The sequence below is a fragment of the Hydractinia symbiolongicarpus genome, chromosome 8, assembly GCF_029227915.1.
Source record: "Hydractinia symbiolongicarpus strain clone_291-10 chromosome 8, HSymV2.1, whole genome shotgun sequence".
Classification (NCBI taxonomy): Eukaryota; Metazoa; Cnidaria; class Hydrozoa; order Anthoathecata; family Hydractiniidae; genus Hydractinia; species Hydractinia symbiolongicarpus.
In genome coordinates, this window is record NC_079882.1 from 5,617,566 (window position 1) to 5,637,841 (window position 20,276).

At 31.4% G+C, this 20,276-nt stretch overlaps 2 protein-coding genes and 1 long non-coding RNA gene across 4 annotated transcripts; 2 read left to right on the plus strand and 1 right to left on the minus strand.

Annotated features, from left to right (window-relative positions):
- Positions 1-359: 359 nt before the first annotated feature.
- LOC130654940 (probable dolichyl pyrophosphate Glc1Man9GlcNAc2 alpha-1,3-glucosyltransferase) lies at positions 360-10,599 on the minus strand. Of its 2 annotated transcripts, none has more exons than XM_057457596.1 (13): positions 10,456-10,599; positions 6,849-6,927; positions 6,473-6,666; positions 4,755-4,852; positions 4,432-4,499; positions 4,042-4,174; positions 3,499-3,614; positions 3,202-3,322; positions 2,572-2,708; positions 1,665-1,804; positions 1,479-1,576; positions 1,090-1,162; positions 360-768 (listed from the first exon to the last, which is right to left on the minus strand). In XM_057457596.1, the coding sequence occupies exons 1-13, from the start codon at positions 10,548-10,550 to the stop codon at positions 519-521; spliced, it is 1,602 nt and encodes a 533-aa protein (XP_057313579.1). In that variant the 5' UTR covers positions 10,551-10,599; the 3' UTR covers positions 360-518. The 2 variants fall into 2 exon arrangements, with proteins under 2 accessions (XP_057313579.1, XP_057313580.1); XM_057457597.1 differs by lacking the exon at positions 10,456-10,599 and adding an exon at positions 8,423-8,536.
- A 253-nt stretch (positions 10,600-10,852) lies between these two features.
- LOC130654941 (protein transport protein Sec61 subunit alpha) lies at positions 10,853-14,622 on the plus strand. The gene is made up of 8 exons (XM_057457598.1): positions 10,853-11,016; positions 11,128-11,195; positions 11,524-11,589; positions 11,705-12,179; positions 12,623-12,783; positions 13,037-13,141; positions 13,535-13,890; positions 14,008-14,622. Exons 1-8 carry the CDS (start codon positions 11,010-11,012, stop codon positions 14,192-14,194), a joined length of 1,425 nt encoding a protein of 474 aa, XP_057313581.1. The 5' UTR covers positions 10,853-11,009; the 3' UTR covers positions 14,195-14,622.
- A 1,982-nt stretch (positions 14,623-16,604) lies between these two features.
- On the plus strand, positions 16,605-19,682 carry LOC130654944 (uncharacterized). Its single transcript, XR_008984522.1, has 3 exons — positions 16,605-17,430; positions 18,614-18,681; positions 19,186-19,682. It is a non-coding gene; the product is annotated as an uncharacterized LOC130654944 (long non-coding RNA).
- The last annotated feature ends 594 nt before the right edge of the window (positions 19,683-20,276 follow it).

Sequence of the window (20,276 nt, forward strand, 5' to 3'; positions counted from 1 at the left end):
TTTGTTGACGAAACCTACATTGCGAAATGCCAGATAAATGTTGCCAAACAAAACCTAATCACCCGACCTTAATGATCATCAATATATGCTGGATAATTAGGATCTAAAACCCATGAAATTAAATTTCGGGTTTACTGGACGAGCAGCAGTCATCTGAACAGTTTTAGTGGAATTACGGTGCATCAACCGCCTTATTGGAAAGATAAATGAAGAGTTAGAAAAACTCCTTAAATATTTTTAATTTAAAAAATGTTTCAAGGGTTTTTTACTTATTATATAGTAATAATTTAAACACAAACAACTCTACAATATCTGAATGAAGATGAGTACAACAAAAAACAACAAAAATAAAACATAGGTGTTTAGTGAAGCTATATTCTTTTAAGTTCCGTTTAAAAAGAAACCAAAAAAAGTTCATAACTTCTTTGCCACCCCATCAAAGAAGATGTACAAAAGAAAACGGCTGCTTCATCCAGCCACGCCGGATTAATATTTTATCGATATTTCTGACAACATTTTTAGGTTGTCTTCTTTTCGTCTGTATTATCTTCAATCCACAGAATGCGATAAAACAATATCCAGGACCAAAGTACACCAATACTACAGTATAATGACGTTATTAATAATGGTAAAAATGGTAGCCTTTGTTGAAAATCGAGTAGCCAGTGTCCCAAAGACGTGTATAAATAGAGTGGAAACAAACCAAGTAGGTATAAAGCTTCATACCACTTTACAAACGGAATACCAAATATCACTGAGACCGACGATCTAAAAAAATAAAATACTGTGCAACTCAGGGTTTACTTTAATTCCAATAGCTCTATTGAGAAGACTTCTACGTGAATCAGCTTATTTGCTATATATAAAGCGAACGTCAGTATTAAGCCAAATATAGGAAATTAAAAATTAGTAAAATAGAAATTTTTTAGATCAAACGTTAAAGAGGACAAAAAGGTGTCCGCTATATAGAGAGTTACACCTGTCATAGTATTTTCTTTCTGCGAGAAGCATTAAAGAAGAATTACAATTTAAAGATTCCGCAAAGGGCGGCGGAAATCAATTATAGAAACCAAAAAATTGAAGTCTTACCCATGTATCTGATACAAAGAAACGAGTGAACAGAGCGTGAAGAGAAGAAAAATAAGAATCTTTATCGGAGTTTCTATAAAATAAATATGTATATATAACTAGAAATAGTATTAAATGGAGAAAAACTAATTAAATATTACTACCCAGAATAAAGAGAGTCCAAAAATATTTTTGTCTGTCTCATTCTCTTCAATTTTTCTGGAGATTTCAAATACCTTCCACATACCAACCAAATTTCCAGGACACTACATATCCTGAAAACTCAGTGTTACTTAATTTTGCAAATTTTATCAAAAAATCGTAAAAACGAAACTAGTATCCAGGAAAAAGTTGTAATAAAAATACTATAGAAAAATTACCTAACAAAATAAATTAGTAACTTTTCTAACCTGCTTGTTCATGCAGCAATGGAAAAAGGGCAAAATGACCAATGATTGACAATATTGTGAATACACGGGCGAATGCTACAGTTTTAACCGACAAAAGTCTGAAAGATGAATGAAGTCAACATAAAACTTTCAATTCTGAGTAAATTTAAAGAAATTTTTAAAAATTCTATTTGATGGCCAACTTACGTTAATGGTATGATAATCATCAAAATCGCCTTCTCATGAACATGATAACCAAAAACAAATGAAACGAAAGCACATAGTGTAAGACTTGGTAAAAATAAATCTCTTTTGCAAGGTTGATACCATAACTTGAGAAGAGCAGGCTGAAATTAAAAACACATCATAGAAATGTCGCAACAAGCTCTTACTTAGCTCGCGTATCAATGAATGGTACTGATAAATGAGGAATATATAACAATAAAGATGAAATCCATATTGATAATGTAATATAACGAAAAAACAATAAAAAAATAGTACACAACATAACAACTTTTATTTTAATACTCAACCAAACACACGGGAATATAAAACAAATTGAAAACTTGCTGTAGACATGCACAAACAAAACAAAAACGTCATTGCCACCTGTTGTGACGTCTTTAAGACACAGGGTAGCTGATTTTTTTAGGTATTAATGAAAAATGTCGTAGTTTAGAGTATGCTATGTTTTGAAAGGAGACAAGTATGACGTCAATACCACCTGTACTGACGTCATGGTCTGTAAATTATGTATTCTGGTCTGTAAATTACACATCTGGTACTCATTTTAACTTACACGTGTGATTACTTTCAAATGTTTATCAACTGAATAATTTTTGACTAAAGACTTAGCATAGAAGGAGATAACTAAAAAAATATTTATAGCTTACAGAGGGAAATGTAGATAAAAAATCCAAATTTTTTTTTTAGAATCAAAAAGTCCAATAAAAGTTAGGAAAAGTCAAAAAATTTCAGAGTCTAATAATGAGTACAAAAAAAGATATTGAAAAAAGAAAAAGCCGCAGTCACTTTAAGCCACCCCTCCCTCCCCGGTGCTAATAGGGTTAAAGTCAAGAGAAACGATTTAATGACAATTTTTAAGTCCTCATACCAGCATAGCGGTAACCGTGATAACAGCGGTGAAGAAAGGACTGATATTCGGTAGCACTGCGAATTTTTGTTGCGCAACCAAACCACCAGTCAATGAAGCAACCTGCTCATTTTTTAAAGAAAAACCTAGTCGTGAACCTAAAAAGTAGTTAACAACAATCGTGAAAAAACTGAATTGAAGAAAATAAACAAAAATACTTTCGCTCTTTACTGAGTCAGTTACACTCGAATACACAAATACCTATAAGTTGCGAATTAAAATCTAATTAATCGAACTTACAAAAAAAGGTTTTCAGAGCATACTTTAATTGTAATATATATTTTCAAAGTTTTTAAAGTTCAAATTGAGAAAAGTTAAAAAAGTACAGAGAGAGTTTAAATTACTTTTTTAAATAGATTTTATGATATCTTGATATTTAAAATAGAGAAGATTTGGGAAAGATAGCAAGTTTCTGATTAACGCACTGATAAATGAAATAATCAAATTTTAGGAGATCTGAGAGATTTCTCAAATGCAAATTTCGGGGAGATAATTTTTGAAAAAATCAAGGATTCTGGAGGAGATTTGACAACCCTGAAGAAAAGCCATGTGTTTTTATATTTTCCTCTTTCATCACCCATTGCAACTAACCTGTAATAACGGCAAGCTTATCGAAGCTGTTGTAGACGGCCCAAAAATTGGCAGCCCAATATGCATGGCAAAGACCACGTTTGACAGGAAATAAACGAGATAACAACTGGTTAAATTGTCCCTAAAAAGAAGTTTTTAAAATTTACAGTTTCTTCATATAAAAAAGAAATAGATACTTCGTATGAAATTAAAAAGTAACAAAAATTGAAAAAAAAGGTTATAAAAAATGATTCTGTGAAAACAAACTTTGTAACAAAGAAATTAAAACGAATTCAGTGGTCATAATTAAAACAATACCATATATATGAACGGGCCTAGAGATAACCCGAACACGCTAAGAACTAGAACACCCAACTTTACTAAGTTTGCAATGGACAAGTCCAAGATATTGACTCCAAGCATCGCTGTAAAACCTAAAAGAATGTGAAATAGACCAAAAGCTTTCACAGTATTTTAATGTGCTACTCCGTTAGTCTAAATTTCTCTCGACATATCACACAGTTAACATCCCGAATTACTGGCAAAAGTAAATAATTACAAAACTAAAATTTTAAATTTTATTGCAATATTCGAAGTTTCTTCCTTTTTCGACATTTCAATGCTCTGGCTTTCCACAATCGACTTGAATTAATTTTTATATTTATATAAAACTGTCGAGCACAAACAAAATAATTCTCGAGAAAATATAAGCCTGAGTTGTTTGGAGCACTTATCCTGATATACATTGTAGATACAAAACGGTTTGTATATATTTCAAAATTATAAAGAACAGTCTACTTTTTTTCTAATTTTCCAAATCTAGAATTGACCATCACCAGGTCGCAAACAAAAACAAGTTACCTGTTTGAGTTGTGTTTCTTTTAAAACAGTAATTTCTCAGTAAGTAAACAAAATAGACAGGAGCGATGTATAAAAAGATATGCTTGAAGTTGAGCAAGATGGAAAACCAAAATGCACTGAGCAAATAATGATCCTAAAAAAATTAATTAAAAAAAGTATAAATTAAAACGAAAAACGAATTACAGGTGCTATCAGCTGACAATTTGCAAACTATCAGTGTACGTGGTGAAACAAATTTAGTTTAATAAAGGAAGAAGCACTAAAAAGTATTTCTGTGATCTGCTAAGGCTCTGTAGACGAACCAAGTTAGAAGTTAACCAGCATAAACAATAAATAACTTGCATTTATATAATTTTCTTACTAGCAGTTTTTATACGTGTGTAAACTCACCTTTTGCATGTCTGTTATGGACAGGATCAAGAAAGTAAACAGGAAGCCATTGTATTGAAAATGGATATCTTTTAGAAATGTCAAGAATAAAATAAAAACGATATAGTGCACCAGAAAGTTTGTTACAAAATACCAAATAACTAATGTGACAAACCTTTTTCCAATTCATTGGTGTTACAAAATGGAAAATAAAATAAGATCCATGGCATTCATTGTATCAAGGCGTGATTACATTTTCTGAAACTTCTTGTTGAGTTGAAACTACAATTTTATAAGTTTTTTTCTTGGAGTAACATACACATATCGAAAAATTGAAAAGATACGATCAACCATGATTAACCCAGCATTAAGTAGAACTGCAATTAGTATAAACAGTTTCCTGTTTTCATCCTTTTCTTTTCCATTATATAATTGAACATACCTAAATATATAAACACAACTGAAAAACATCAATCATGAGGTAGATATGTGTATATACAGATTTTACACAGTTTAACTATTGCTGTATATTTTACATACTAGCTGTAAGTCCCTTTGAAAAATCCACTTGGTCAAGCGAGCAGTTGAAGAGAGTTTATTTAGAAATTTTAATGATATCATCAATGACCATATCAACATGTTTATAAATAAGAGGCACTGTCTCAGGAAAATGTTGCAGTTATGACCTTTGTTAATCTTTTAGTCTTTTTTGTCTTTTTCTTTAAAAAATTTATTCTAACCGATTACTCCATCAAATGAATGAATTATTGGATCATAAATTTTTTTGATTGCCGTTACAAAAGGTTAAATAATGAACAAGATATTGAAGAAAAAACAAAGGTATGTCTAGTGTCCTCACTCTGATGCTAAAAGCCTTACAAGACTTCTAGGATCATTGCAATGATAGCTGGTTAAATTCACAAAAGTCACAAAAAATGCTGAAAATATAACACTTTAATGTTCTGCTTATTAATACGAAAAAAAGATTCAATATGCTAAGATACAAGATCCATGGAATTATGACAACCATGCAATGAATTATATCTTAGTCAGAGTTGTGCTGAAAAAATTTATTTTTCTTATGGCTTATTATTATATGGTTAGATATCAAAATTTTCAACTAGTGCTTTTGTTAGTAATTTTTGCTACTTTAGAATTCAAGTTCACATTATTAAGATGTACAATTCCTGAGCTCCATCAGCTATTAAAGAACGAAAAATAAAATGCCAAAATGTAAAAAAAACATTCATTTTTTAGTAGCGGTTAAACATTTAACCATAACTTGCTAGGATGCCATGATAATTACTATCTCGCAAATATATAAATTCATGGTCATGTTAAAAGCACAATATTTTAAATTATATTCAAATAGGTTAAAAGTGGGTAAAATATAAAAATCTCTTCCCTGAATGCAAATTTTTTAGTATAGCCAAAAATGTTGTTGCTACATTTACCTTGTTTTAAATTTTAAAGTCGAAGCAGTAAACGAACATAGGTAATAACATGAGTGCACTACCAAATTATGAAAAGCTCTATTGTGTGGAGTTTAAAACGCTGGTTAAATCACGTATAGGTTTATGTCCTTTACATAAACGGTTTATGAGATATTAGGGTGTATAAATCTCCTTGGATGAAGTTTTGAAACAATTCGGTTGGCCCAGCCCCGAGAAATTAGGCAAATTCTGGTCTTTCCTTGCTCCATGTTACCAACACAGGAGATATCATCTATTTTCTGTGAGACCTCAAAATTTTAAGAGCAACACAATGGCTTCAATAATCTTATTCAAGATATTGATGTCAACTGGTACCATTAAAGAAGCCAATAATAATTTATTGACCACCTTAGATAAAATGAATACATCCAATTTTCCTGTCACAAACAAATAGACACAGGCCAAGCATTATAAAAAATTATGTGTGGCATGTTAATTTAATAGAAACTATGCCTAATGATTGATCAGAATTACCAACTATAACATACGGTTTTGTAAATATGCATTTTTAAAAAAACTGTAATTTTAACCTTATTATCTAGATATATAATGCAAATAGATCTTCTTACCGTTTTAACGAAAGTAACAGAAATAAATCTCCAGCTATAACAGAAAGTCTTTGGAATAAAACTGTATTGTTGCTGGCATAATTCAGATTCTTGATAAGCAACATCTGCTTATCAAAGTAATAAGCTACATAAGATAGCACATATTCAAACCAAGCAAAGAATGGGGGATAATCAAGTGTCCATTCTGATGTTTCCTATAAAATATGGGCTAAATATTATAGAAATAAATATTCTTTTTAATAAATAACAACTTAAATTTAAAAAACTAGATGATATTGTATGATGCTTTAGTTTACATTAAGAGGAACAGTGCTTTTGAAACTTTGAGTACTGTACCATCAGCAGTTATTTTTTACTGTCAAAAACAAAAACCAACCTCAAAATACCATCGTGATATTGGCAGGTTTGATGTAATTGCCAACCAATTACGATGAACTTCAAAATCGGTTGAATGGCTGTAAAAATAATAAAAATAAGGTAAGAGGGAGGTACCATTATGAATATATGTGTATGAAAACTTGATTTAAACTATATACACACAAATAAGCCTACTTCAATAACCATCTCCATTCTGCAAAATACAGAGCCAGAATAACAGTTAGTTTAGAAACAAGTTTAATTTTTAAGCGAAGTGATGCACACATAGTTTGTTTACCTTTATTATGTCCTAAATGAATTTATCAAGTGTGCTATAGTTATAAATGTTTGGTAAAAAAAAAAAGAAAAAAAAATGGTTTACGTTTTTTTTGGTTCAGCGTTGAAGTATAGTATGTCAACACCTGTATTAAGAAGAAGAAGAAGAAAAGGAAAAAGATATATTTTAGAAAACTGATTCTTTTAAAAGATAAAAATATTGTAGATAAATAAACTAGTCATGATTTATATATTTAACACTATTTAACACTCTTTGTACCGCAAACCCACTTTTAGTGGTGTTTTCACTAACTTTGTTAGCTTCATCCCTACTACTTGCAAGCCATACGCTTGGTTTTTACCTTATTGTTTAGATGTGTTTCCTGGGTATCGGGCTTTTCCAAATTTCATGCCGAGGTTAATACTTTAAAATCATTATTGTTAAGGAATGGATATCTGAGTAATTTCGTTGATTCTTTTATTCACAGCTTTTTAAATAGGATTCAAATTAACAATTATATTAAATATTTTAGTTGTTCTACCGTATTTAGGTTCTATTTCACTACAGGTCTGTGCTTGCTTAATCAAACTCTTTTTCAAGCATTTCTGTCATCTTTGTGTAGTTTTTAAGTCTCCTCTTAAGTTGGGAACATATTTGAGGTTCAAGGATCAAATACCTAAAACTCTCGCTTCTAGCGTTGTTTATAAATTTTCGTATAGTAGCTGCAATGCTACTTATGTTGATAAAACCAGACACTGCCGTAGTAGGAGACCATATGATGCAGTGTGATCGCCTTGCTAATTTTAATGACATTTAAAATAAAGGAGAAATCACTTCTTAACAAGAACGTAATGAGCTCTCCATTATATTTATTTAATTAAATTTCTTTTGCACACAGTCATATTTATTATACAGTTTTTTGTTTTTTTTCTTAATGATCCGTGAAGTTGTATATAAATATATAGAGAGATAACATAATTGTAATTGTTAAAATGATCATGGCTGTAGTATACAACTGAAAGCTAGTTTAAAGAAAAAAAAATATGTCAAAAAAACACATTCTGTTACTGGTAACAAAGCATGGATTAAAAGCTTCCTGACAGATTGTACTCAACAAGTTATAGTATATATAAATAGACTAAAGTTGGAAGAAAAGGCAGTCACTTTTAAAATGCCACAGGGCAACTATAGGATACTGTTCTGTAATATAATCACCTAAAAGAATTGGCCATATACAATGTATTGAACAGCTACAATGGTGATTCCAAAGAAAAATAAAAAATATTAATTTTGAAAAAAAATTCATATATTCTCACTTCAAAGAGGGTCATAAAAAAAGGTCCAGCATGCACAACAAATGTAATTCTACAGCCACAGGATAACAGTAACACTTTTTCCTAACCTAAAAGTATATTCTAAGAAACACAGCAGAAACCTTTCCTATACTATTTTATCATTAAAGGATATAGCATATTTATTATAAAACAGACGTTAAGCTGAGAATGATGATGATGATGATTATTTTGAAGATATTTTGTTTGTGTTTGAATTCATCTGAGTTGCTGGTAAGTGATTTAGTACTCATTCCTTTTCTCTTAATGGCCTCTAAAATCTTCAATGTTTACAAACATCTCCCTTTTTTCTCTGATTAATCCTTAATTACTGATCTTATTTTATTCGTCTTAAGGACAAAAAATAAATAAATAGTGAACTTGTGTGTAAAATGATTTCTTTTTCTTTCTTTAGGAGCTAGTTGCATCTTTATTTGTATGCAAACATCATGAGATAGCAGACGTTTGCGTATTATGCTCACTATATCGATACATCATATATGAAAAATTACACGAAATCTTTATACTATATAAATGACAAATATGTACAATTACGCCAACAATATTTTGCAAACAATTTCTCAAAAGTATAATATAACATGATAAGCTGACCGATTTTGCCCATTTTTTCTTATATATAATGATACATTTTAAATACGAAGAAATTCGTCAATCTGACATAAAAAATCAGCGGAACATACTAATACATATATGTACACAAAACATGTTAACGTTTTTTTTATGTCCGAGCAAGCTTGGAGATCAGTTTCATATTGCTATGAAAAGATGCTTTACTGCAAGTGAAAAAGAATAGAGGAAAACAGTTCTCAAGGGAAAAAAGTCGTAAACCATGTCATTTAAGTTTAATACTTCACAAATGAAAGTAAAACAACAAAATCATGGTTTAAAGGAAGAGTTTAGATGCACAACAATAAATCACAAGGATAATTGATTTGATTTGATGGTTACGGACCAGAAAACAACACTTTGAGAAAATGCATTTCAGTCGACAATTTCCGATTCTTGACGAAAAAGTAGGGATGATTGATTACATTAGAACCTTTGTTAATATTTTGTTTACCCTGGCGGCTATTTGCATTATTAAGAAACGATTAAGTTTACTGCTGCTATAAATATTGTTTCTTTTTTATTCGTCCAGATAGCATGTACACAATGCTATCAAGTTATATCTCAAAGTGCATTCACCACAAATTCAATGGGATCGGAACAAATCCCAAGGATAAAGCAAGATTTATTATAATATGTACAGCCACGAAAAACATTTGGCGTATTTCTCTGTATAATTAAAGGTTGTTCTTATAGCAAATTTCTCTGTATTTAACACAACAATATAGCGAGCAGAATAAGTGAATATGTGAAATCTGATTCTATATATAGAGGCCTGTATAGAAAGTGTGAAAGCATAAATGACTGACGTAAGTAGCCAGTTCACGAACGTTTTGTTAAGTTCAAAACATATGTGAGTTACAAATCCGCAGCAGTGTTTAAAAAAGTGCAGAAATTGTGACAACAATTACTTGCTGAATCTTAACTTTCTAAATTACAAGGGCTGGACCAAGTCTGGCATCTTTTTCTTTGTATTCGGATAGCTTGTGCTTGCCCTTAGTTTAAGTTGTTCTTGCCTGTTTCTGGTCAGTTTTAGGTAGTCACAACTTGTCCTCCATGGTTGTTTTACATTGTTCTAGGGTGTAACCGTTTTTAGGTGTGTACTTCCTTGAAAATTACGTGTTAAGCTTCACCTTTGGTTGCCATCTAGCATTAAATCGTGTTAATTCTTTTGCCCTAATTTCTGTTCTAAGGGTTAATTGTGTTGAGTATTTAGCGTGAGGACGTTTCCATTATGGGCAAAATTAATTCTGACTTAATTCATTTCATTGATTTGATGAAATGAAGCTTTGAAGTTTTAAAACCAAGCTTTAATTTTTTTCGCATGCAAAATAAAAGTTTCCTGCAGGTAAGAAATTTAGCGAAAAAGTAATTCATGCAATACTACTTACTATGAGTTAAGTAGCAAAATTTTTAGTGAAGACGTGACTATTGCAACAGCTAAAATGTTCTTTTTATCTTTCCATGTGCATCGCCGTTCTGCCATTTTGTTTGTTTTGGTTAGTTCACTGGATGAGTTCTAACTTTTTTAACATACGTGTTGTTGTGACGATTTATGGACTACCCCCTGATAAATCTTACTTTTAAATACACGTAAAACAAAGTTGTAATTTATTATTTTATCATCTTCGCAAGAAACATAAATTTTAAGTAAACGATTTAAAGTAAAAACAACTAAATTTTGTTATTTTTTGTATTTTTGAATAACCTGAACAGAGAAAATTTAGTCCCCCGGATCACCTACAATATGTGACGTTTGCCGTAATAAAATCCCCACAATGCCACGCAGAACTCCAACATTCGGCAGAATACGTTCTTTTCAAATGTTTTGATTTGAGACGTGGTAGAGAAAGAAAATTTAGTTTCAAGAGAAGTCGCTGAGGGTATTTTTGTATACCCTTTTGACGAAGAACACAGCAAAGTTTAAGGACAAGATTTTAAGAAAATGGGCTGTAAGTTTTTCTAAAAATTTTCGTAAAAAAGACTAAATTGAGAGTTCATGCTTTTTTTCGTTATTATGAAATTAGTGAACTGGTAAAATCTTTATATTCTTTAATTCTTAGTTAAGTTTTTGGAGTTGTTGAAGCCGTTTATTTCGGTGCTTCCTGAAGTATCCAAACCTGAAAGAAAGGTAAAATACGTTTGTTTTTTTGTAATTTTATTAAAGTATGGGAAGTTTTTTCTCATCATGTCCTGTCTATGCAGTCTTAAAGTAGCCGTATTCCGTGTATTGTTAAATCGGTGCTGTGTACGAGAGCTACTTTACTCTTGTATCAAGGTAAAAAAGATGGCGGATTTAAAACGTGTAATAACAAAACAACAACAAAAATTACACAGCAAGGAAAAAAAATAATTTATAATTTAAATTTTGTGCTTATTCTATAATTTTTCTTTTAAGTTTCTGTCTGTAATGTTTCTTTGATACTTTTTTTATAGCCTTCAATGTTTTTCTTTTCTAGATTCAATTTCGTGAAAAAGTATTATGGACAGCTATCACCTTATTTATCTTCTTGGTCTGTTGCCAGGTAAACCATATTTTTTAGTAATAATGTGTTTTAGGTGCCAGACAGGTTATAAAAACCTACTAGTGTCAGTAAGTCAAGTTTCTCTGACAGTAGTTCTATTAAATCTAATTTCTAGATCCCACTCTTTGGTATTATGTCATCTGATTCTGCTGATCCATTTTATTGGCTTCGTGTTATTATGGCTTCCAACAGAGGAACACTTATGGAGTTGGGTATATCACCTATTGTAACTTCTGGATTGATCATGCAACTTCTTGCTGGTGCTAAAATTTTGGAAGTTGGTGATACTCCACGTGACCGTGCTTTGTTTAATGGTGCTCAAAAACTATTTGGTATGATTATCACAATTGGTCAAGCCATTGTTTATGTCATGACTGGAATGTATGGTGATCCAAGTGAACTTGGGGCTGGTGTTTGTCTTCTCATCATTATCCAGTTGTTCTGTGCTGGTTTAATCGTGTTGTTACTTGATGAACTCTTGCAGAAAGGATATGGTTTGGGATCTGGTATTTCTCTGTTTATTGCCACTAATATCTGTGAAACCATTGTGTGGAAAGCATTCAGTCCGGCAACTGTCAACACCGGAAGAGGTTTGAATTTAATCTTATTTGTTACACACCTAAAGAACTTAAGTAACAAAGAACATTGTGGTTAAAGAACCAATATTGTGACAATATTGGTTCTTTACCCACAAAGACAATACCTACAAAGTTTGTTATATCTAATTGCTTTTACAACATGAATTTCAAAATTGAAGAAATTAGGGACATTTAAAGACTTTACCAAGCTTTTATAAAAAGATGTGATGGGCATCTCATTGTAGGTTTTAACACAAATGATGGAGTGTATGTATTACTCAGGAAGGAAGTCATTTATAAGCCCTCCATCTTAAACAGCATGCTTTTATCACATGCTAATATCTTTATAAATAATAACCACAAGCATGCTTATTGATTTAATTACAATTTAATTACATTGTGTTTTTTTTATCCCTGAAAAGTTTTATTAGATATATCATGATTTATATTTTTAGGAACTGAATTTGAAGGTGCTATTATTGCTTTATTCCATCTTCTTGCTACTCGAACTGATAAAGTCCGTGGTCTTCGTGAGGCCTTCTACAGACAAAATTTACCTAACTTAATGAATTTGTTAGCTACTGTTTTCGTGTTTGGTATTGTTATATACTTCCAGGTATGTTGTTATTCTGTTTAGCCCAAATTAAATTTTTGCAAGAATGCATTAGAAAGTTCTAGAGGTGTATTCAAATATTTTGATACTTTAATATGAGAAAAATTTTAAGATAAAGAAATGATACAAAAAAGTACCAGGATAAAGCAAACCAATTTTTGAGAATTAGCAATTTTTTCCTGTATGATTTAGGGAATGTTTTAAAAAGAATAAATTGTGAGTTGTCACTAATTATTTAGTTTTTGTGTTTTTTTAGGGATTCAGAGTGGATCTTCCAATCAAGTCTGCTCGTTACAGAGGACAATACAGTTCTTACCCAATCAAGTTGTTCTACACATCAAACATTCCAATTATTTTACAGGTAAAATTGTTTCTGTTATATGTTTGTTTAAATAAAATATTTTTACATATTGTGCTAAACAATGACTCAACCTAGCCTATGTACAAGAAAAATGAAAATATGTACTTTGTATTAATAGTTTTATTTACTCAAAAAAAACTATATTTTTATTTAGCTTAAACTTTTTGTAGCAAAAAGCCTAAAATAATTTTAAACATGCAAGCATGGTACTGCAACCTAATAAATATTTTAAAAATTTGAAGGTAATTAGTTTTTAAAACTTCAAGTATAATACATATTCACAGCGTACCACCATTTTAAAATTTCTAATGTTGCCATTTAATCACTATTGTTTAATTGAGGCCTTTGATGTTTCTTAGTTGTTTGATTAACAATCCTGTTATGTTTATCTAGAGTGCTTTGGTTTCAAATATTTACATTATCTCACAAATGTTGTCAACAAAATTCTCTGGCAACTTTTTCATCAATTTGCTTGGTGTGTGGAATGAAGCTGGTGGCCCTACTCGATCTTATCCAATTGGTGGATTATGTTACTATCTGTCGCCTCCAGAATCACTTAGTCAAATAGGAGTTGATCCTATCCATGCACTTGTTTACATTATATTCATGTTAGGGTCTTGTGCCTTTTTTTCTAAAACATGGATCGATGTTTCTGGCTCGTCTGCAAAAGATGTTGCCAAACAACTTAAAGAGCAACAAATGGTTATGAGAGGACATCGAGAAAAATCAATGATTCATGAACTTAACAGGTAAAACTAATATCGATTCTCCCCTAATACCCTATTTCATTATGGCTTGTAGGTAATATTCTTTGTGTAAAATACTATACAAAATTTCTGGTGTTTACCTTATTCACTTGAATTTAGATACATTCCAACTGCAGCTGCATTTGGTGGTTTGTGTATTGGAGCTTTATCTGTCCTTGCTGATTTTATGGGTGCAATTGGTTCTGGTACTGGAATTCTCTTAGCTGTTACTATCATTTATCAGTATTTCGAGATTTTCGTTAAAGAACAGAGCGAACAAGGAGGAATGGGAACACTGCTCTTTTAAGTTGACAGTGACTAGAACATTTGAAAATGCATGTAAATTGTAGGGTTTTGAGAATTTGATATTGGTGTGAATGTGTGACCGCGTGAAATGAAAGTTGTATTACATCCCGTCTAAAGTGAGAATTCGCCCAGGAACGATTTGAATCAGATCCTACCTGGGCATGTTTTATACTTTTTGTCAAGTTACATTTAGCCAGCATAAAGGCCAAGTCCATGAGGGTCTTAAGATAGAATTCTTTTTTTAGATCTTGTCATGCTGTTTTATTGATTTTGAATATTTTATTACCATTTACGAAAATTTTTTCATATTTTTACATTTCATATTGATGGGTGTATTTACTGTGAGTAGAAAGTTCTTTATAATATCGCAAGTCTCAGCAAGAAGAAATATAAGTTATTGTGACTGGAAAAAGATTATTAATGAATTTATATGTGCTTTTTGTGTACATATACAAGAGCTACAGTAGCATATCCATGTTTTTATATATTGCCTTATGCGAAGAAGCAAAGTGAACAAACTAACCAGTCCGTCAAAATATTTCTGCTGAGTCCAGATAAATATTGCCGTTATCTGACTACTTTTTGTCCAATTAAATCGAACGCTCGGTAAATTTTCATAATAGCCTTATACATTTTCGGCCAAGTGAATGTTATGCATGGTCAATACTTTACATTTGTGGATCGGATTCATTAATTTTTTTTATATTGGACGGCAAAAAAAAGACAAGGCCTGGGGTGCAGATTGGGTTAAAGTGCTCCATTGTTTTTGGCTGATGTCATCAGTGGCGCAGTGTTAAACGAGAAGTGAGCAGTGCAGTGAAACATCCTTAATGCGTTCACTTTTCCCAAGAAGGGGTGAAATAATGTTGTGGACAAAGGTCCCAATTTACATTACCTCCTAGAACTGACCTCTCTAAAGCGCAAACGCCCAACGATGGGGCATATGAAGCAATTCTTGTAAAAATTTTGTCTATTTTTCCTAGGACAAAATGTTTTCATTTAGGGACTCTATGATTTTTATTTTTTAAGCATTTTTTAGAATTCACTCTATCAGCATTTTTTCTGCGGTAATAACATTTGGTGGGTGTGTATCATACACCGATCTGTTCCAAATTTATTGTTTCATGTCCTGCCAATTTAGAAGTACTTTTTCCAGTTAGTGTACACCCACATATTCTGCACAGTCTCTCGAAGGGCTCGATACATTAAGTGCTACCTAAACACGATTTTACAAGTAACCTCAATTCAGCTAGCTACTACCTCGCCTTTGAAAGTTGGGCTGAAAAATAAATGTACAGGTAGTCAGGTCTGTATTTAAGCAAATTCAAACTTTCTTATCGATCGAAGAAGAGAAACAGGCCTTTTAAGTTATGTGGAAAAAAATATTCATGATGATTTGTTGAAATTTTTTACAAACTTGTCCAAAACCTCTTTGAAACACCCAATTTCCGATTTACCAACATCGAGAACAGCCATCAAGTGCAAAGTGTCGTACGTAAAGTTTCAGAAAATCCTCTTAAAAAACCGCTTGCCTTTGCAGATCTTTTTAAGTGGTACTATTACATTTCTAAGGAAACTAGAACATTCTAACTCACTATCCCAAAGAACAGAAACAGAATAAAATATAAAAACAAAAGAATAATAAGCAGATAGCCAATCAAATTCGTGTATCTTTCGGGTTCCGTTGAGTTACGCTTTGGCGTTGAGTGGAAATTCGGCTTAGTAGTATACTCTTGTCGACACATAAATTCAAGTGGAAAATTAACTTTAAAATGCCAAAAATGAACTTTCCATCTTCGTTTTATGTAACTGTAAATCAACTTAAATCGTTCATTTTCAAGCATTTGGATTTCTTGTTACTTTTTTTTTTTTTGATAATGCCAATTACAAGTGTTGATATATATAAGATTTTAAATAATCAACAATATAATAATGATATGCGAGTCTTAAAAAAGTACTTATTGGGCAAAAAGGGGAAGAAAGAGGTGTCCCAGGCCTTGCTCTAGTGAATCTTTCTATATTCTCTGCACGGAATAACCAGGATTTTTTTAACCGAGTAGTGGTTTGAGACTTTCAATGTAAATATAGGATAGTCTGCACCCATCTAAAGTCGAGTATTATGCAAAACTTGGAAGAATATTTTTGATCTGGTCCGATAAACTTTGGTGTCCCTAAATCGTCGTTATGCTTGTGATACGAAAGAATGAAACAGAATTTCAAAAAGTGTAGCTTCATTTTGACTTCATTTGGGCTGTGTGTTCAGTCTATCTGAATTTAAAAGATGTTTCGAGTGAGCTTAACCGAGAGTTTCTTAGTTAGGTGAGGGCTTATACGTGCACAGAAGTGTGTTTTACAACCCACAGTTTTTTTGTATCAACAACGCTGAGCTAGATTCATTCTAAGAACGCGATTTATTCCCAACAGTCATTCCTCATGTTAACAAGCTAATCATTTTAATTTGCACAGTCTAAATACACTCACGCGATGTTTAAAACTCATCATGACTGCCATAATGATTCTCTCCGAACTTACAATTTACAAATACGTTTGTAATCTGGCCAAATAATAATCTGTAGTTCGACTTATGACTTTGAAAGTTTGTGTAGGGACTACGTTGAGGGGAAAAACAATAAAAAATAAAAACAGATCTCCGCAAAATTAGTGTTGTTAGATATCAAACTATATAGCCGTATCTTTTATAACTTTTATATAGTAGGAATGGCGGAACGACATTAATATTTAACAAAATGAGCGGAAAAGTTTTTTTTAATCGTACGTCAAGCGACAGCCGTGAGTGATTTTTTCCGTTATCCCTATTAGCATATTTTAACCCCAAATTTAAAGATATAACCATTTAAACAAAACAACATATGTTAAACTATTAATCTATGTTAACATATGAAAATATTCAAATTGAAAAAGGGGAGTTTATTAGAATCAACATTCATTGTGGAACCAACGTAATAATGGCATATGGGACCAATGAAGTTCAGATAACGATTCTTCTTAAATATTCGATAACATTTCTTTAGAAAATTATTTAGCAGCTATTGCGAAATTTATTAATTTTTTTGTCATTGAATTATTTTTTGGACTGTTACTCACACTTTCTGTTTAAAGCAAAAATTATAGGTTAATAAGATCTGATTTTAATTGGTGCACACAAGGTGTCGAAACGCTTTAAATACTGGATACCATTTCCTTTTTGGTAAAAGCATTCCAAGGGAAATCAGTTATGTAAGTATTGTTTTAAGATTGTAGTGGAGAAAATGCCGTGGTATCTTTCATAGTTAAGCTATCCTGCCAGATATAAACAATTTTGGTGCAACAAGAGGTTAAAGAGAGGGGAAATTGTTGAGGAGGAAACTGGTAATTTAAACTCTTACCGCATTCGCAGCGATGCATTTTTATGACAGCCCGCCGCGGCATCATTATATAAAAAAGGGTTAAGACAAATCTTAAAATAATATTCGCAAATTTTTTTTTAGTGTTTGTTTGTTTTGATGTCAGTAGGAATGTCTATCTGTCAATTTGAAGACTAGTTTTATATAATACCTTTAAAGGTCGTTAGTTCAATATTCGAAATGTTTTAATTTCCAATGCTGTTGCATATTTTTATAAGAACCTGAAAATTTGGGTTGGAAGTGTTTTGTTTTTACATTTTTCACATGATCAGCATTAAATTTAATTATCCATGATCTTGTAATATATAATGTCCTTTTTCAAGTCATTTCTATAGCTCTTTGCTTTATTCTGCAAAGAATAAAAAAAAATAAAAAAAAAATACTCCCAAAATCAATCTAAAGCTGCTTCTTCCTTATTGGCGTCACAAATTCTTTCTAGTAAAAATTTCTCCTTCCCAACTACAATTTCGTAATGTGGACGAATTCTCAGGAAAGTAAAATAACATTGACATTTTAGAAAGTCTATTGTAAATCCAGGTAGAGATAGAACTTTTCTGTTTTAAAAACTGGCGTATATCCAAATTGGTAGAAGAATTTGTCTCAGTCTTACCTCTGTAGTCGGTAGGCCATTTGGATCCACGCTTGTAAAAAACGGCTTTTCTTTGACCAAAGAGGATTGTAATTTTTACCAGTCATAAAGAAGCTATAAAAAAAGTTGACACCAGAAAAGATGGGTTAAAGCTTGAAAGAAAATTCACTTGCCAATTAAATATCGTTGCGAAACCTAAAACACATTCTGGGAGAAGGTCTTTGACAACCCTAATTTTTCGACTATGTTAAAGACCGGAAAATTCGACAGGGTAACTAAAATTGTCGCCTTAAAGGAAGTTAAGTTTCTCCCGCTATTAAAGTAACTTGTCAAAAATAAATATTTATCACTTTAATTTTGCATAAATTGAATTCATCTATCTCGTTATTTTAACAAATCCAATTATTTGCTTTGTTACCTACTCAAGCTGTTGGAAAATGGATCAGCTAAAGCTTGTTGGATTTTGTTGCGTGTTGTTGATTCTAAATGTTGAAGGTAAGAAAATATTTGTTACCTGAATTTCGTTTATTGTTTGAAGCTTCGAGAGGGTTTTACAGTCACGAAGTATTAAAAAGGAGGAAATTGTAAACGCCTGGTTATATAGCTAATAGACTAACATTCCATGTGACGAACCTATTAGAAAATACGTATTTATATATAAGAAAGTTAGGCAGTGGATTCATTCTAGATGTTTAACCACCTCGAAGAATGACCTCTGGTAGTATTTAGCAGATCTGCAACTTTCTATATAAAGAAATTGTCATCTTTGTTTCCATGCTTTTTCCTTCTTTTAATATGACAGAAGTAGCGAAAAATTCTAATTTCAAAGTAAATTTTGCAGTCTTTATTTCATAATAAAAAGGAAAAAAGGTCTGGGAACAAAGCTTATCATGTTTTTTCTTTTCATTGTTTTTTTGAATTTCTTGGGGCAGGAGTATATACCCACATAATTTTTCCTTATTACTTAACTTAAATATCATTTTTCATCTCGTATTATAGGAGCGATTTCTTCTTGCGATGACTTGTTAAAGACATACCTTGAGTTAACTGGTAAGAACTCTTTGAAATCTAATGTTTTAAAAGTATTTGTCCAATGGCTGACTAAACAAGTAGCAGGCTAATGCATTGTTAATGAGTTTTCAGTCTTTCAATTCCAATACTTTGCAGTTCAGAACACAAGAAATCGTTATTGCACATAACCGTTCATGTTGAGAAATCCTGCTAGCATTGTTGGATGGACTAGAATATGGCACGTGTCGTGTAATCTTACGAGAAAAAACAATAAATAAGCGAAGAAATTTTAAATAAATGTCAACAGGAAATTACAAATAAAATATTAGCTTTTATAAATTTTTCTTCGAGAAACACCATTATAATTTGATCACTTAGGAATGATTAGGGTCAATATGACAAAATAAGGTTAATGTAAATACACCTTTTCCGAATTTATTTTCTTTGATGTGCCGCAGCTCTTTCTCAACCTTTTTAAAAAAAATGAATGTAATTTTCGAAATCCTTACATGAAAATTAATAAATCGTGAAATTTTCATATTCATACATCAAACAAACAACCTGCTACAACAGTTTTTTTAATTTTGTACTAATTCACTTTTGCTCGAAGATGAGAAAACATCAAAATTCCAAAATTAAAAAAAAATGTAATTCGGAAAGCGTGTATTACTTAGTGTAATATTACTGATTGTCCAGGCTATACGCTTTTAAAAGAACAAATCATAGAGTGCAAGCAGCACATTCGTACAACTTTAGAGTGAGTTTGGAATAGACTGGACTTTATTTCTAAATCTAAGAACATCAAAAAGAGGTTGCTTTTTTTCTTTCCAACGATATTATGAGAACATCTGCTGGTTTTGGAATGCAAAGAAATTGAGACTCTGCGCCTAACTTCAACTAAACTTCAATTAAAAAACAAATATATTATCAGGCATACGTTTGTGTCACTACTTCCCAGTTTAAAGTTTAAACATTTATTTTATTCATGGATTTAAACTTACCCAAAAACCAGGAGAAAAACAGTAAAAAGAGTTCCAGCTTCCTTTCTTTTTTGTTAAAGGTGTTTTTAAAACATATTA

Excerpts from the sequence above, each read along its gene's own strand:
- LOC130654940 (XM_057457596.1), bottom strand. The coding sequence starts at position 10,550 with ATGGCAGAACGGCGATGCACATGGAAAGATAAAAAGAACATTTTAGCT. Across the intron at positions 6,667-6,848 it reads TATCACGATGGTATTTTGAG|GAAACATCAGAATGGACACT; the intron begins GTTGGTTTTTGT and ends CATATTTTATAG. Across the intron at positions 4,500-4,754 it reads TGGGTTAATCATGGTTGATC|ATATCCATTTTCAATACAAT; the intron begins GTATCTTTTCAA and ends CATTTCTAAAAG.
- LOC130654941 (XM_057457598.1), top strand. Across the intron at positions 11,590-11,704 it reads TCTTCTTGGTCTGTTGCCAG|ATCCCACTCTTTGGTATTAT; the intron begins GTAAACCATATT and ends TCTAATTTCTAG. Across the intron at positions 12,784-13,036 it reads GTATTGTTATATACTTCCAG|GGATTCAGAGTGGATCTTCC; the intron begins GTATGTTGTTAT and ends GTGTTTTTTTAG.